The sequence below is a fragment of the Panthera uncia genome, chromosome B4, assembly GCF_023721935.1.
Source record: "Panthera uncia isolate 11264 chromosome B4, Puncia_PCG_1.0, whole genome shotgun sequence".
In the NCBI taxonomy this organism is placed as follows: Eukaryota; Metazoa; Chordata; class Mammalia; order Carnivora; family Felidae; genus Panthera; species Panthera uncia.
This window is the reverse complement of record NC_064809.1, coordinates 53943559-53960840: the sequence shown is the minus strand read 5'-3', so window position 1 is coordinate 53960840 and position 17282 is coordinate 53943559. Positions and strand designations below refer to the sequence as shown.

Here is a 17282-nt window from a genome sequence, read left to right as displayed (position 1 = left end):
ACTTACTTTTCCAAAAATGTACCTTAAAGAAATTATCTGTTGCAAAGAAAGAAGAAACTTTATTTTAAAAGCTCATCAAAAGATTAAATATGGTAGTGGAAAATCGGCAAATGTATGTCCAATAATCCAGGAATATGGATTTTAAATTATGGTATAGCCAGACAAGGCATTATGCAGGCATTTAAATGATTTCTATAAAGATTTTAAAATTCTATCAGAAAATAATTGTTTTAAAAGGTACTGTGAGGAGACAAATTATTTTGTGATTGGAACAACATAAAATATGATAGAAAAAATAATAACGTTGGCATACATAGTAGCTTTTACTGAAAGGGCAGACACTCTCAACACTTTAAAGGGATTATCTCATGTACCCATTTACCCTTCAAGACTATGAAGCCATATATATTTTTTCAGTTTTCCCCATTGAACCGGTGAGGAAACTGATACAAGGAAAGATTAAGTATTTTGCCCAAAGTGTTTGACCTGAGTCAGGTAGCAGGGTTTGATAGCAGCTTCGCCCTCAGGTCCCTGCTTTAACTCACCATTAAAATGTAACAAAATGTTATCAGTTTTATAGGTTTGGGGGCTCCTTGGGCTCCCTTATACTCTTCCATAATTTCCAGTTTCTACAATAAGCATGACTTTTAATCTTTAAAAATCGTCTTAATAATAGTGATATATCGATATCGATATCGATATCGATATAGATATAAAGTCTCAGAGTCAACCTGATTATCTGTAGTGACACTCAGAGTCTAAATCTGGGGATTATTTGCACCTACTATTTCCAGGTGTCTCTCCCCAGCCGCCTGCGGAGCCCTAGGCCCCCCTTCCGGCTAGTTCACCGGGTCTCCCCGGGATCCACCCACAGTATCCGGATCCCCATTCTTGAAGCACGGTTTCTCTGTGCGCTTGCGCCGTGGCAGACCGCTCCGGGGTGCAGTTGGCAAACTTCCAGGGGCTGTAGGACCACGGTCTTCGGGACCCTTCCAGATGTCGCCCCGCAAGGCCCCGCAGACCTCTAGCGGCCGCGAGTACAAGCTTCAGTCGCTGGCGGAGGCCCGGCTCTCACGAGGGAACGCAGCGACCTTCCCGAGAGTGAGGCGTCCGCGGGAAATCCCCGGGGCTCGCAGGGCGGAGGTCAGTCTCTGTCCGCCAAGCGTGGAGGTGGGGTGGCCGCCCGGGCTAGGGCGCAGGTCCGAGGACCCGCTCCGGGTGCCCGCGCTCCTGGAGCGGTGCCCCTGGGCACCGAGCCTGGGGGGCACCAGCCCGCCTGCATACCATCCTGTGTCATATTAGGACAATGGTTGAGAACAATGATGACTTCAAGCTGATCGAGGGCTGGCCCCGCAGAAAATCGCGTGTTAATTAAAGAGGGTTGCCCGGGGACAAAATTTACAGCTTGCGCCCTGGGGGCAGTTATTTACTGTGGGGTGAGTGTATTTTAAACACGTTCTCTCCTTGAGAATTAATTCTCTCGCACGCAGGGAGCAAGAGTGGGGGAACTGTGCAGATGTGGAAGCCGAAGTCCTACTTTCGGGGAGCTAGGGTGACGGTCGCCCTTCGGAAAAGCGCCGCGGCCGGTCCGGAGGAGGAACCAAGTTTTCCCGGTCGCTGGGGCAAATATTAGATTTGAGCCCGCCTGGCTGCTGTGAGACCCTTGCACGCGCCCACACAGCCTGGCAGCGGGGTCTTCTGCCTTGAATGAGCCCCTCGTTTCCCAGGTCCGCCTGCGGGGAAAAAGGTGAACTCCCCAGATCCGCTTCCTTTTGTGGTTAATAAAAGGCGTATAAAACCTGGAGGGAAATTACAAGTGCAAGTTGAGTACCTTGCATGTTTTGACGTTTGAAAACCTGACTCCAGAGAATCATTGACTCATACATTGCAAGTTTCCGTGCTTAATGAAGTTTGGGGCACACATATTACTTGTGTTTGTGAGATCGCCGCATCGCGCACCCCAAGTTTGTCGCTCCGGTACGGAAAGCAGGGCCGAGCGGGGGTGGGGAGGGTCTCCAGTCCCAGGCGCGGCTGCACTCGGGGCTTCTGCCCAGTTTCCTGCCTCGGAGTTGTCGTGTCCGCCCCAGCTCAGAGCAGTTTGTGCAATTTAGAAACCCGATAGGAGGCAGCAGCTGATCTCCCACCACCCTAAAAATAATCCGCTCCGTCGCCCTGCGTGCTTCGCCTAGGGGAGGAAAACTGCCTTCGGAGTAAGTGCGTCTGTATTTTTTACATAAACATGATTTAAAAAATTTAAGAGTAACTGTAAACTGTCGATTTTGGCAATCAAAAGGCGCCCGCGCGCTCACAGGGCGCTCTGACTTCAGGGTAGCTATTTCTAGGATTAAGGCACCCGGCCCCAGCCGGGGAAGAGAGGGCGTGGGGATCAGGTTTCCAGCTTTACTTACAAAACTTTGCCGACTCCTACTTAAAACCAGCCAGGAATAGTGCAGAGAGTTATTACTAATTTTTTTTTTTTCTCTGAGACATTCTCCTGTATTGTTCATGAGGTTGCTTTCTGCTTAATTTTTGTTACTCTTTACTTTTTAGGAGTTCTGCGTCTGGGTTTGAAATTTACACTTAAAACAGTGTAGGAAGCCGGTGTTTTGAAGGTAGTGCAAGTGCACGAGTAGGGGTTTGAAGCAGCATCAAGCGACCGCCCAAGGTATTTTCTTTTAACTTTTTGTTAAGTTTGGAATTAAAAAAAAATATATATCTATATATATATCCCACTGGCATGTGTGAATCTTATCTTCTGAGTACCATTTCCTTTAGTGTGCGATAGAACTCCAACGGGTGCATTGAGATCAGGCACTAAATCAGGAATCAGTGGTCATTTTTGCTAGTGATTTTCCTACTTGGATCTGTCATTTGTAGATAGATAGATAGACATCTTTTAGTCATATTTTGTGAACCACTGACTGAGAAATTTCAGAGGTTATTAGATTACATTCCCCACATTCTTTATAATGCCATGTTTCTCTCTCATAGTGTATAGTTAATCTCTGAATAACTAAAGAACGAGTTATGTTGTATATAAGAATTAAGTTTTTATATTGCTTTTAGCATGTTTTCTTCAGGTGTTTCCAGCATGTTTAAGTTCCCTGTGGCTGTTGCTCCGTTAAAACTGACACTTTCTTCTGGGTGAACAGGAAAGAGTGTTAGTTTTTACTTACTTTACTTTATAGTCATCAACTACATCCCAATTTTATAACTCCTGAGGGTGTGGAACTTCATATAATGCATTTCAAAGAATACTGAGGGTAGGATTCTTGTGATGAAATCATAAGTTTGGTCCTCAAGGAGTATTTTCTTTCTGTGTTTTCTGTTTTGCAGACCATCCCTGTAATCAGAGTTTCACTTTTGACATTTGTCTTTAAGATTCATTCAGTCAAGTTCTTCGACCCTGTCTGCTGTCATAAACACTTGAACATCTTTCAGTAGACGTGTGCTCCTGGGGAGAAAAGTGTCATGTCTTCCCATCTGGCCTCTTTTTCCTCTCCCTCCTCCTGGATGCTTGGGCCTCTGTCCGTGCTTAGTTGAACTAGACAGCTCCAGAAGGGGCAGGACTCAGGGGGGTCACGTGACAGCGTTTAGCCAGCAAGAGCAGCAGCACGTTACACTGTTTCCAAAGCGTCCCTGACTTAATCAGGGTTCTGGGAGGGAAAACCCTGAATGACAATCAGAGATTTAAACATTAATTAAAAGTCCTGATTGAATAAAATGCCTTTGGTAAACACAGTAATTATCAACATATCTATAAGTTTACTCCTTTCCTCTTTTTGCCCATGTTGAGTTGTAATAATATGGGCTGACTGTTAGGATGTGCCACATGTGCACTGCATGTTGGAGAAAGAAGCTAAGGGTCAAAGGGAAATGGATGGAGGAGGAAAAGACAGAAACAAAAACAAAAGGAGAGATGTGGTGAGAGGTAGAGAACAGGTTGGGAGCCCCAGGGAATGTGAGGTTAGAGATTATGGTAGAAGGAAGAAATCATTCTAAAGCTTTCACTTTATTAATCTGAAGTGTATGCTTTAGTATGATCATATCATTGTATAGCTCCCTGTCTGGTAGATCATAACCTTTACATTATACCAAGAACTATTGGGATTAGTGTAGTCTGATTTATACAGTCTAAGACCACAGGTACTGTTTCTGTCATATGCACTCTTGGTTTCCCAGTGCCTAGCACATGTTTAGCATCAGTAAGTATTTTTATAGTTAAGTAATGGCCCAGAATTTCAGACATCAGGTACACGACTGGAAACGTTCTTTGACTTTTTCAACTTGCAGTAGTGCTCTGATACTTTCATTCCACCGTTACACATTTATCCAGAGGTTACTTGATTGGTAGGTTTGAGGATTGATTAAACATAGCAGGCAGACTTACTATAGCCAATGAAATATATGTTTTGCAAATTCAAATTATACTTTAGTGTCTGGTGCAATGATAATGATTAAATGTCAAGATTTATAAATGTGACCAATTGGAATAGCATAATTTTGAATAAAATTATAAAATTAGCAAAAGTAAAAATTATTTCCCGTTCATTCTAGGAAACAGTTTATACATGTCTTTCAGTAAGAGTGAGATCAAGTTTCTTTTTATCATTTCTACTTAATAAAAGAAATAGTCTTAGAAGTTCCATTAGTAGCTATTATTTTTTAGGTGTTTGTTTTTTCTAGGTTTACAGACATACATCACTGTATAAGTTTAAGGTGTACAGCATGATGTTTAATTCAGATGTATTGAGAAATGATTACCACAGTAGGTGTAGTTAAAATCCATCACCTCATATAGCTACAAATTCCATTTTACTGTTATTTTAAAAACCTCACACCGCTTTTAATTATTCTATGAGGCTTAGAGCCTTAATAGTTGCTAAGAATTTGCCAAGTATATACCCTCATCTTGAGTTGTTTCTAATATAATTTTTTCAATGAGAAAAGGTCTCAACTAGAGATCATATCAATGATGTTCAATGAAAGGGCTTAACAGAAACAATATGTGAGAGGAATTCCATATAAGTATCTACAGACTGTAAGCACAGGCATTTTAGCTAGTTCTAGTAATATAAAGCTTATAAAACTTGTGCTTGAAATTTGGTTTTTCCAATAGATTACCTACTGTTGCCAGTATTTACTGTGTAACACTCTTTATTTTTTTCCTAGGAAAAAATATTGTTTGTGACCATTGCTAACTCATTTCTCAATGAATGGGAAGAGAGAAAAGGTACTTATAAACTCATTTATACTTTCGCCAACCTTTGATAATCTAACTCAGAATCCAGTGTGACATATATGTGTAAATTCTTTCCAAAGTCCAGAAAGGTTAAAATCTTAAACTCTACTTTTTTAATGACAGTAGAGAAGATGTTTAAAAAAATAGGTTGGAGGCTGCATGATGCAGTGGGAGAAAAATAGTTTAAGTCAGACACATGGATATGGATCACCACTTCTCTACTGGTTGGCAAGTTACTGAACCTCACGATGCTCTTATGTAAAATACAAATAATTAACATCGCACGGTTGTTATAAGGATAGTGTATGCAAAGTGCCCAGAATTTGGCAGAGACTAAGTAAATAGGAGGCATTATAAAAGATTTTTTCAGAAGGCTAAAACTTTTCAGAATTTCATAGTAGTATTTTGATGAAGCAAACCCTTGCTCCTATACCATCTGTTTCAGCACAGCAATGAGAGGAATTAATTTAAAATTTGAGTCAGAGGGCACCTAGATGGCTCAGTCAGTTAAGCGTACGACTTTGGCTCAGGGCATGATCTTGGAGGTTCCTGAGTTCTAGCCCCACATCAAGCTCTGCACTGCTTGGGATTCTCTGTCTCTCCCTCTCTCTCTGCCCCTCCCCCACTTGCTCGCAAGTGTGCCCTCTCTCTCTCTCTCTCTCTCTCTCTCTCTCAAAATAAATTAACTTAATTTTTTTTTTTTTAAATGTGAGTCAGAGTATGTCAGTCCTCTGATCAAAACCCCCAGTGGCTCCATTTTACTGAGTAGAAGCCAAAGTCTCAACAATAGCTAGCAAAACCTCTGGTTTATCGTTTCCTTTCTAAATCTGTCTACTTCTACTCTAATGTAATATTGATTTCTAATTAAAAGACATGTTTTTTTGTTTTAAAACTTGAATAGGGTGCATTTCATGTAAGAATATTCTCTGACTGTGGGACCTGAGTAATTTCACTAAGTTGTCACTTGAGTTATATTTAATTTGTCTGAAGCACTTGGTTTTAATATCCTTCAGAGAAAGGCTGATTGCTGTTTGCAGCCACATTGGTCTCTGTGTATTCGTATTTCCTGCAGTGAAAAGGGATGGTAAATTTTACCAAACCTAAGTTGTTTGCTAATGCATTTTCAATGAGAGAAGATGAAAAAGGATTTGATATTACACTATTTTGTAATATCAGTGAATAGTTTCATTTTTTCTTTCTTTTTCTTGAGATATGACTATTTTTGTTCTTTGAAATCATTTAAGTCAAACACACGCTTCTTTAAGGTACCATCATTGGTAGATATTAATAATGACATATCTCCCAAGTTAAAATAAAATATCTTTCTCTGAAAAAAAAAAGATTGAAAGAGAATGATCTATAGAATGCACATGCCTTTCTAAGAAACTCTCAAATGACTTTGGCATACAGTTTCCTGTTTCCACAACTGCAAAAATAAAGGGGGTTAATTTTATAATAAAACCTCTTTCTTAGGGCTATGATTTTATAAAAGGGAATTTAGTAATAAGAGGCTCTTTCTCTTTTCTCTTCCTTTTAGAGTAAACCATATAAGAAGAAATGAGCCTTTCATTCTGTGGTAACAACATTTCTTCATATAATATCTGTCATGGTGTATTACAAAACCCCTGCTTTGTGGATGCCCTCAACCTGGTCCCTCATGTCTTCCTGTTGTTTATCACTTTTCCAATATTGTTTATTGGTAAGTAATCTACTGTCCTATATTTCATCATCTAATATTTATTTTAAAAGGCTTATTAGTGGCTGAGATTTGGTATAATGTTTATTTAATTTTTCCAACATGAAAACTTATGCGTAAATCTGTAGGAAAAGAACAAACAAGTATCTTGTGCTTCCCAATTATTTATATTTGTGGCATAGGATATTCTGTAGATAAAATAGAAGTCAGATGCCTTCTTAGAAATGGACTTGAAATAGTAGCAGCAGTTTTTTTAAAAAGGGGGAAAGAGAATTATATGAGATAGATCTAAATCCTTTGTTGAGCACTTGTTTTGTGCTGGTTGAAGAGAATGGAAAATGGGTAAAATGCTTATGAGTGGGCCAGCACTATTCAGAAGTGGCCTGGAATAGTACTTGGCCTGGAATATTCACTGGATTTGTTCAGTGAAACAGATACATCAAAGTCAAGAGAAAAATGACTATCCCACATTGTAAGCCCATGTGCAGATATAGGAATACATTTTCCTGGGCATTAACTTGCTAGAACAACTAATTCTTGGGACTAGTGGGAAAGATTGCATGGGAAGTGACATATTTGGGGACCTGAGGACACAGAACTTGCAAATTCAAGTAGGAGTGATAAGGGTGCATTCCAGGTAGAAAGAATACTTATGTGAACTATTTGGAAAGGAGTTAAAAATACAGTTTTCCCTACTATTTTTCAGCTTACATGTAACAAAAATCCAGTTATTTAGAGCAATTATATATAATTTGCATCACTTCCCCAAAACAACCAAAATAGACCTTTAACTTAAATTTTTTTAAAATACATTTCATGTACAAAAATGACAAAGACTAATATAATAAACATCTATTGAGTCTATCATCACTCATCTTAAGGAATCTAATGGTGAGAATATAAGTGAATCCCTCTGTGTACTATTTCCTGAGCCTGTTACTCTTCCCACATCCTATGTTCCTATCCCTTCAAGAGGTAACCACTATCTGATTTTAGTGTTTGATACTCCCATGCACAATGTTGCTTATAAAAATAAATGAAAAAGCTACCAGACTGATTTTCTTAAGAAAATTAGCATAGTTTAACAATCTGCTTTAAAAGGAGGTTTAAAAATAATTTGTATGATTTTATTTCTTAATTTAACAAATGTTAATTGAGAGACTACTATGTACCTGGCATTGTCACAGTGATCAAAGAATTTCTGTTATATATCTTATCATGCAGAGGCCAATGCAACTCTTGATATAGACACTAAATATTTGGACTATGATGGCCATATATAAAAACACGAATTGTTGTTTACATGGTGTTGCTGGTAGGACAATGCCCTTTGGCCAAAAGTAGCCTATATATTTTTTTATTGCAATACAACAGTTAATTATTCATTTTTGACATTCATCCAACTTCTTCAGGGCAATTACTGTGACAGTCTTGTCTGTTTGCATCTCGAGCCTCAAACACAGGCTGGCGAAAGAGTATTTGACTCAAGTAGAATCAGAGTGAACATTGTCAAAGAGGTGGGGAGAAATAACAGACTGTTCATCTATAATATTGGCTCCTTGAGCTAGTGAGAGATCATAAATAAATCCTAAAGAAGTATCAGGTATAAGGAAAGCTTGCCTGCAAGAGTTTACAGCATAAATTCCAGTTCAATATTTTAAATGTAACTAATCTTTCAATAATGAAGTTCATTTGGGAACAACTAAGACATGAATAAATTTGCTTTTCAAAGAATGCTTCAGGGGTCCCATTTGTTTTTGCAGAAATTGCTTCCTGCAATATTTTGAGTGCAAACCCCGATTCATTCTTGAAGTATGTGAGGCTTCTCCACAAACAAAAAATTTCTTTGAGAAAAACTACTACCACTGATGAATAGTGCTGGCCTACTCATAGGTTATAATTTTTCTCACATGATATGCATATGATTGAGTTGACTCAAGTAATGAGTTCTACATTTCATTACCAAATATGGCTTTTTTCATTAGTCCCCCTGCAGATCCCATGTTTTGAAAGAGTTTAGACACCAAATTGCTTTTATTAACATCATCATTAACTCAGTTTCCTTTTGAATGAATCAGGGACCTGTCAGTAAGAGCTTTGATTAGCATGAGTTAACCATGTTACCACCCAGAGTTGGTGTTATTCTTGAGCAGTGCAGCAAATGTCAATGTGTTAACCGAGGCAGTCTCATAACAATTGAAATTGTTAGTTTTTTAACATAATGAAAATAGACCAGGATTTTCATTGCTACCCTAGAAAGCACATCTCGTTCCTGTTTGAGGAACCACCCATCCCCCAAATGATATCACAATGTGAATTATTTCCATGATTATAATGAATACTTTCATCTTTCTATTTCTTCTCTTTTTTTCCAGGGTGGGGAAGTCAAAGTTCGAAAGTACAAATTCATCACAACACATGGCTTCATTTTCCTGGACATAACCTGAGATGGATTCTTACATTTGCTCTTCTCTTTGTGCATGTTTGTGAAATAGCAGAAGGCATTGTTTCTGATTCGTAAGTGATTCAACATAGTTACTATCATTACACTATACTAGTGAGTATGTTGATATGGATGGGAGTTAAGAGAACACCAGGTCAGGCTTAACTTTTTTAGTTATGACTTATTAAGACAACAGCTGTCACTCATTTCATAGTAGTCCTGTTTATTTATGATTTCATTTACCCCTGATCAACCGAAGTCTGGAAGCAGATGATCCTCCTTCTGATGTACTGTCACAAGGTCAATAAGGTCAGTAGTAGCCTAACATTACGTCACAGTGTCTATGTCTTTCACCTCATCATGTACGCATTTTATCATCTCACATCATCGCAAGAAGAAAGGTGAATACAGTACAATAAATTATTTTGACAGAGAGGGAGAGAAATCACATTCACATAACTTTTATTACAGTATATTATTATAATTATTCTATTTTATTATTAGTTGTTAATCTCTTATTGTGCCTAATCTATGTATTAAACGTTATCATAGGTATGTATGTATAAGAAAAAACATAGTATATATAGGATTCTGTACTATCTGTGAGTTCAGGCATCCACTGAGATCTTGGAACGTATTCCCCACAGATAAGGGGGCACTGCTGCCTTGGATAATTATGTGTTTTGTCTGTGTTTTTATGTTGCTACATAATTTCTCTGATAACAAAAATTCAGATCACTGTGGCTTGCGCTTATTCATGTGTTTTCTATTTCTTTGTTCTTTCACTTATGTAGCCCTTGCAGAAAGTTCTCTCCTTTTAAACAGTTTGATGTTTATATTACCAACATAGATATACATAGAAAGATTGTCTATATTGACGTATAGCTCTAAGAGTTATATATTTACATATAAATATATAACCAGTTCTCAAGTGTTTCAGTTTATTTTATAAAGAAGCAAAGGTAGATGAGGCAGGCATTAAAGATGTCTGAGAACCAGTGAGAATATAGCCACAAATTGAGGCAAAACACAAAACTGTCTTAAAATCAGGATTTCTCATAAAGCTCATGTTTTTGAAGGAATTTTGCCATTTATTTTTTTATTTTTTTAAAACGTTTGTTTATTTTTGAGAGAGAGAGAGAGAGAGAGAGAGAGAGACAGAGCCTAGGAGGGGGAGGGGCAGAGAGAGAGGGAGACACAATCCAGAGCAAGCTCCAGGCTCTGAGCTGTCAGTACAGAGCCTGACGTGGAGCTGGAACCCATGAACCACAAGATCATGACCTGAACCAAAGTGTGCAAATTAACCAACTGAGCCACCTAGGTGCCCTGGAATTTTGTCATTTATGAGAATGAAAAAAAACAGTTTGCATTTGGCAGTTAGAATATAGTGAATTCTACTTATAAATTTAAACATAATGTGGGGAAGATATTTTTATCACATACTAACAAAAAATAGGAAATAATTTTGATAGGCAGTATCAAATAGAATTTTGAAATTATGCTAAATGGTACACCTTTTTTTTTTTAGAGAGAGAGAAAGAGAGCACAGGCGAGCAAGTTAGTGTATGGGGAAGGGGCGGAGGGAGACAGAGAATCTTAAGCAGGCTCCACACCCAGAGCAGAGCCTGAGGCAAGGCTTTGGGCTCTAATTCATGACAGTGAGATCATGACCAGAGCAGAAATCAGCAGTCTGTGCTTAACTGACTGAGCCACCCAGGCGCCCCTAAATGGTACACCTTTAATTAAAGAATTGATATGAAAGTGTTTTGTTTTTTTTTTTAAAGAAAGCCCTGAAATCATTTTCCTTTTATCTAATCAGGACCTTCCCTGACATCTGTTTATGTTTTTCTGTTGCAATTAATGAGGGATGAAACTTCTAAACTTTCGTCAGAGAGCCAACTATTTTGTAATGTTTTATGACAGTTCTTTTCATAGATATGCACATCTTAGTTTCCGATAAAAAGAAAAATCAGGGACTCTGAAGATATCGCATGCCTCCAAGCATTTAGAAGCTTAATTGGCAGGGTGCCTGGGTTGCTCAGTTGGTTACACGTCTCTTGATTTCGGCTCAGGTCCTGATCTCATGGTTCGTGGGATCAAGCCCTGCATCAGATTCTCTCTCTCTTTTTCCCTCTCTTTCTGCCCCCTTCAATAAATAAATAAACAAATAAATAAATATTTTTTAAAAAGAAGCTTAGTTGACTATTATTGATTACTGTTTAAAACCCTTCAGTGTATTTGTATTATATTGTATTAACATAGCCAATTCTAGTCTTCATTTTTTATTGCCTTAACATACAAGCTAACTCAATGTGTTTCTATGTGTGTGTATAAAGTGAAAGATAGATTAGTCCAATATTTCCTAAAAACTTGACACCATGTAGGCAAGGATGCCTCCTTCTTTCCAGCCTCATGATTGGTGGGTAGATTCAGTCAGAGACTTAGAACAGAGGCTGAGCTAACAATGATGAAGATGTATGCTAATGGAAGAAACTTGTTTTATTGACGTGGTGATATTAGAGGTCCATCCTGAAACCAAGCAGAAACGCACTCTTGATTTTGTGTTACCTCCTCCCATTCTTTAGCTGCAGACTGCTTTCCCTTACCATTTTCATCCAAGCTTCTCAAAAAGTCATTTTCCAATGATTCCTGACCTCCAAAATTTAGTTTCTTTTCTTGTCTGCCTTGTCCTATTCTGGAAACTGCTTCCACAAGAATCCTAGTGAACATTAATGACACCTTGATGTACACCTTTTCTTCCTTATCATACTTACTACGTTTGACACTGCTGATCCTTCGTTCCTTCTTATTTAAGAAAATACTTGTGAACAGTTCTTTTCTTAAAATATAACAAATGCTCATTATAATTAGTGAAACAATGCAAAGACTATCCAAATTGAATATTTGGTTTTCTTTTTAGTAATACCAATATTGAAGCTATTCATTTTTTCTTTTGAAACAAACATCCTTATCTGTTTTGCATGGATTTTTATAAGAAATGTCATTTTTTATGTTTCTATCTAAATAGCTTGTAGTTCTGGTTTATTTACTCTCCTTGGTCTAGGAATCATTTTTGGCTTGCTTTTTAGTCTAATATGGTTGATATATTATTAAAGCATGTAATTTGTTAAATACATTTTGGGACTTATTAACATTTTCATTATAGTTAAATATTTGATTATTTCATATGTTTTTAATGAGAATTAGAAAATAATTTTCTATTTTCCTTGTTGGAGATAAAATTTTATTGAGTTTACTGATTAGATTACTCAAGTCCTGTGTAGTGATTATTTTTGTATTATTTAATTCTTCAAAATTAAATAATGTGTATTATTTTTTTAAAAAGTGTGTATTAAAATATTCACTATTATTGTTTTCATTTAAGCTTTTATTTTTTTCGTATTTTTTTTTGAAATCATTTTTTCTCCTCCATGATGAGGACAAAATCAATGCATTTTGATTTTCTTTCTTACTTTCTGAGTAAAGATTTTCTGCTATAATGTGATATATGTGCGTCTACCAGAACCTTGAAGTCTGTGAGTCATACTCTAAAAATAACAGAGCTTAAGAAAAGAATAGGGTTGGGACACTACTCAAAACTTGTACAAGTTTGTAAGCAAACAACTAACAATATAATAGCAATCCTAATACAGATACTAGCATGCTTAAATCACACATCAAATCCCTAATAAAGAAATGCCACAACATAAATATAAAACCTTACTGTGGCTGTTGCTGTCTTTATTCATTCATCCTTTACCATTGTTTTCCTTAATGATGTTTTGTCATTCTTTTTCCTCTTGAATTGACTACATAATTTATTTATTATAATGTTTTCTTATTGAATATGTTTAAGGTTATAAACTTTTTCTGAATATGGTTTTGACAACATTATTTAAAGGCCTTGATATGTAGTATGCTCATTTTTAAATTTCCTAAATATTATGTAAGTGATTTTTTAATTCTTTCTTTGATTCAGTAGTAAAAGAATGCTGGAAGCATTTCTTAATTTCTGTAGTGATGAAATATTTATTTCCTACTTTTTGATTGTTTTGAAGTATTTCTGGGGGTGGTAGGTGGTTTTTAAACCAGCTTTTACGCTATCATGGTACTTTAAAATTTTCATTACCATGTCTATATTAATGATTCCAGGAATATCAGTGGTCATGTTCCAAATCTCTGCATACACTTGGCTTATTAGACAACTCCCTTTGCATGTTTATTAGACACCTTCACAGCCCGCGTGGCCTTGCTAGAACTTATTGGCTTCCTTTCTCCAATCTGCTCATCCTCTTGAAGTCTTATTTGGTTACCCACCCCCCATCCAGGCTCCTTGGTAATTATTCTCTACGTCTCCATCACCATCACCCTCATACCCTAACACTATTAAAGTCCTGTCCATTTTAACAATGAATATTTTCCAGATGTTGTATTTCTTTCATGTTTTTGCTGCTGAAATTTAATTCAGGCTTCTGTCATCCCTTGCCTGGTTTATACCCACAGTTTGCTAACTGCTTTTCTTCCTTGTATGTCTCTCCCCCTCTCCTCAGATGCACACACTACCTACCTACTGCATCATCCACATTATTACAAGATTGATTTGTCTAAAACCCCCCAAAATCTGACCATGCCACTTACCTGTTAAATTATTTAGATTTTCCAAAAGATTAGATTCTGGCTCCTTACCATGGCATACAGAGCCTTTCACCACATATCCTGTTTCAAACTCTCTGAGAATATTAAACTACTTGGAATTTTGAACATGTTACACAGTTTCCTCCTTCTATGTATTTACACATTCTGTTCTCTCTTTTTAAAATGCTCTTCTTCCACGTTCCTGACTAGTGGATTCCTTTTCATATTTCCATTTCCACTGTCAACTGTACTTCTTCTGAAGCGACTTTCCCAAATGCTCCTTTTTCCCCCACTCTCAAACTAATCACTCCCTATACCATTTATGTCTGAATGTATTTAAGTAATTTGAGAACAGTTAAATGTTTTACCAGCTTACATTATTAATGTAAATGGAGTTGAGGGCTGTCCACCACGTAAATCCGGTTCTGTCATATTTCTAATCTGCGTGAAGCTCTCTACTACCCTCAGAATGAAATCTGGTCTCTTTTCAATCATATTGAGTTGTTTGTGTTAGACATGTCTGGATCCTCTGCCTGGAACAGTCTTCTTCTCTTCCTTCTCTGAACAGCAGTTCCTCATTCTTAGGGCCTCAATTCAGAAGCAGGTTCCTTCACACAGCTTTCTCTTCCTTACACACTAACCCTGCATGCACTTATAGTCCCTTCACCTGAACGATAATTTCCTACTTACTCTTGGTATCACCAACAGACTCTGGGCTTTATGACTATGGACACTATATCTTGTCACATTCACTATTGCATCTCAACAACTAATCATGCCTGGGCACAGCAAACACATTTGTGTTGAACGAATTAATAGAAATGGAGAAATCGCTAACAGCCATATAGTTTAGGAAAGCCATCAAAAGAATAAGTGTACTTCTCACATACATTAGAGTTCACATTCATCCGGTAGTTTTTACTTGCTTTAGGTGTTAAATTATTTCAGCAGTTCTGCCCTTCAGAATAGGAGTAGTTACATATTTACTTTTGTTGTGAGTATTTAAGATCTTGTTGAGCTGTGGTACCTGCTCCTCTGTGTTGGGATAAACCCTTTGAGCAGAATTATGTCTCCCAATGGAGTCTACCTTTGCATGTTCTCGTAGCCACTGCTACTGCATTCTGTATATTAAATATCTTGTTATTAAGAGAAAGTTTTAGAGAACAAATGGAAACAAAATGAGAATCTGGAACCATCAGCTCTAGATACTGATACTGTACCGCTCTCCGTAGACGGCGGGAGTCACGGCATCTCCACCTCTTCATGCCAGCTGTGATGGGATTTGTCGCCACTACAACATCAATAGTATATTATCATAATATTGAAACATCAAATTTTCCTAAATTGCTTTTAGGTAAGTATGATCAAGTGTCCCCCTCAACCCCAGAACTATTTTTTTCCTCCTAGTACACTCTGTCTGTGGGGGGTTGGGACTGGGAAGCATGGGAAAAACACTGTAGTTTATTCTTCTCTAGTCTCCTGGTGAATGGGGAGATGAAGATACACTGAGTGCTCTAGGCTGTGAAAACTCTCGACCCCCAGGACATCCATTCACAGATGCCCCTTGTGATGTGTTAGTGTGAGGCAGGAGCAAAGTGGACGGGTGTGCTAGCCTTCTGGCTAGTAGAGGCTGTACTCTTAAGAATCTGAACCCATGCACCATCCTGCCCCAGCAGCAAGTTGGTGTGTCTAGTTGTGTGTTTCTGCCCCTGGCTTGGAGTCCTGAGGCATTTTCGGAAGGTCTCAGCCTTCACTGAGGCAGGGGCAATGTCACACTCTTCATAGCGTTGCTGCCGAGGTATCAGGGGACTTCGTGCAGCAGAGTATGCTTCACAGCATGCTGAAAACTGTACTGTCCCCAAAGCATGGCCCTTCAGATCTGCTTCATGCCTAACCTTTTCTTTTTTAGCCTCTCTTGCTTCCTTGTCCTATGGAAATAAGAGCCTCTCTAAGGTGTTCTAATTTTATTTTTGCCTCACATTGAAATAGTATCACTTATCCAATTAGTGGTATTTAATACTTTGACCAATCCTTGCATTCCTCGGTGTACATTTTCTTTTTCTTTTATTTATTTTTTATGTTTTATTTTTTATATTTGAGAGAGAGAGAAGAGTGAGTAAGGGGGGGGCAGAGACACGGAGACAGACAGAATCTGAAGTAGGCTCCAGGCTCCTAGCTTGTCAGCACTGAGCCCAATGTGGGGATCGAACCCACGAGCAGTGAGATCATGATCTGAGAGGAAATTGGACACTTAACCGACTGAGCCACCCAGGAGCTCAGGGTACATTTGCATAAAGAGAGCTAAGATGAAGGTGTAGAACATGGATCATGGTTCGGCTTCAAGGACCTGTGAATATCCTAAAATAGCAGGCAGACCTATCTGTGTGTGAATGAATGCTTACAATTTTATAAGTTTCAGAGAGTTCACCTGATTGCTCAATGATGAATATAGAAATTTGTGAAAATAATAATTAAACCCCACAAATATTTTATTTGCCTGTCCAGAGGACATTAAAATTTTAAATGTATTAGTGGGAAATACTGATTATTTAATTGTGTTGCACCACCTCAGATGATTGGGCAAAGGCAGTCTAACACAAATAAGTAGACTGGGTTAAATATTAATTTAAAAGACTTGTCAAAGTCTGAATTATCTTAATAGAAGGCCGTCTAGTACAACATGATAAGCAGATGCTATCACAGAAATCTTTTTATGAGGATGCCAAGAAAAAGAGTGAAATTTTTAACAGCAATAGCAAAAATATATATACGTACTATTGGATATCCAATATGCTAGACATTTAACTTTTTGAAAAACTGATGATGAATAAGATATAAGAGTTGTAAGATATAATTAGAAGGGAAATATGCATCTTAATAATATTTTGAAGGAGATGTGATCAGAGTCTGGCTTGGAGATCAGAGCAGATACAAGACAGAGGGCACAATTTGATCATATTGTTGGATGGACTTACAGAGATAAAAGTCTAAGTTTCTCATTATTTTAGGAGAGAAATATTTGGGCCCAGAAAAATTACACTTATTTTCAGATCACAAAACTACTGATTTTGTCCCAACATTATGTTATGAACATCACCAAATATACAGAAAGTTGAAAAAAAAAACAAAAACAAGAGAATACTCATGTACTTAGATTCTTCAGTTTACAATTTATTCTGTTTATTTTGTCACATGTCTACATCTTTCCATCCCTATATCCAGCCATCTTATTTTTGGATACATTTTAAAGTACATTACAGACATTA

At 37.6% G+C, this 17282-nt stretch overlaps 1 protein-coding gene across 1 annotated transcript in view; it reads left to right on the top strand.

The window, feature by feature from the left end:
- The first annotated feature begins 1224 nt into the window (after positions 1–1224).
- Positions 1225–17282, top strand: part of ABCC9 (ATP binding cassette subfamily C member 9) — a 129034-nt gene continuing 112976 nt past the window's right edge. Inside the window, exons 1-6 of the mRNA XM_049625176.1 lie at positions 1225–2210; positions 2551–2665; positions 5173–5233; positions 6780–6941; positions 9314–9455; positions 15249–15370. Coding sequence (XP_049481133.1) covers positions 6800–6941; positions 9314–9455; positions 15249–15370 — 406 coding nt within the window. The 5' untranslated portion in view covers positions 1225–2210; positions 2551–2665; positions 5173–5233; positions 6780–6799. The remainder of the gene's footprint in view (positions 2211–2550; positions 2666–5172; positions 5234–6779; positions 6942–9313; positions 9456–15248; positions 15371–17282) is intronic.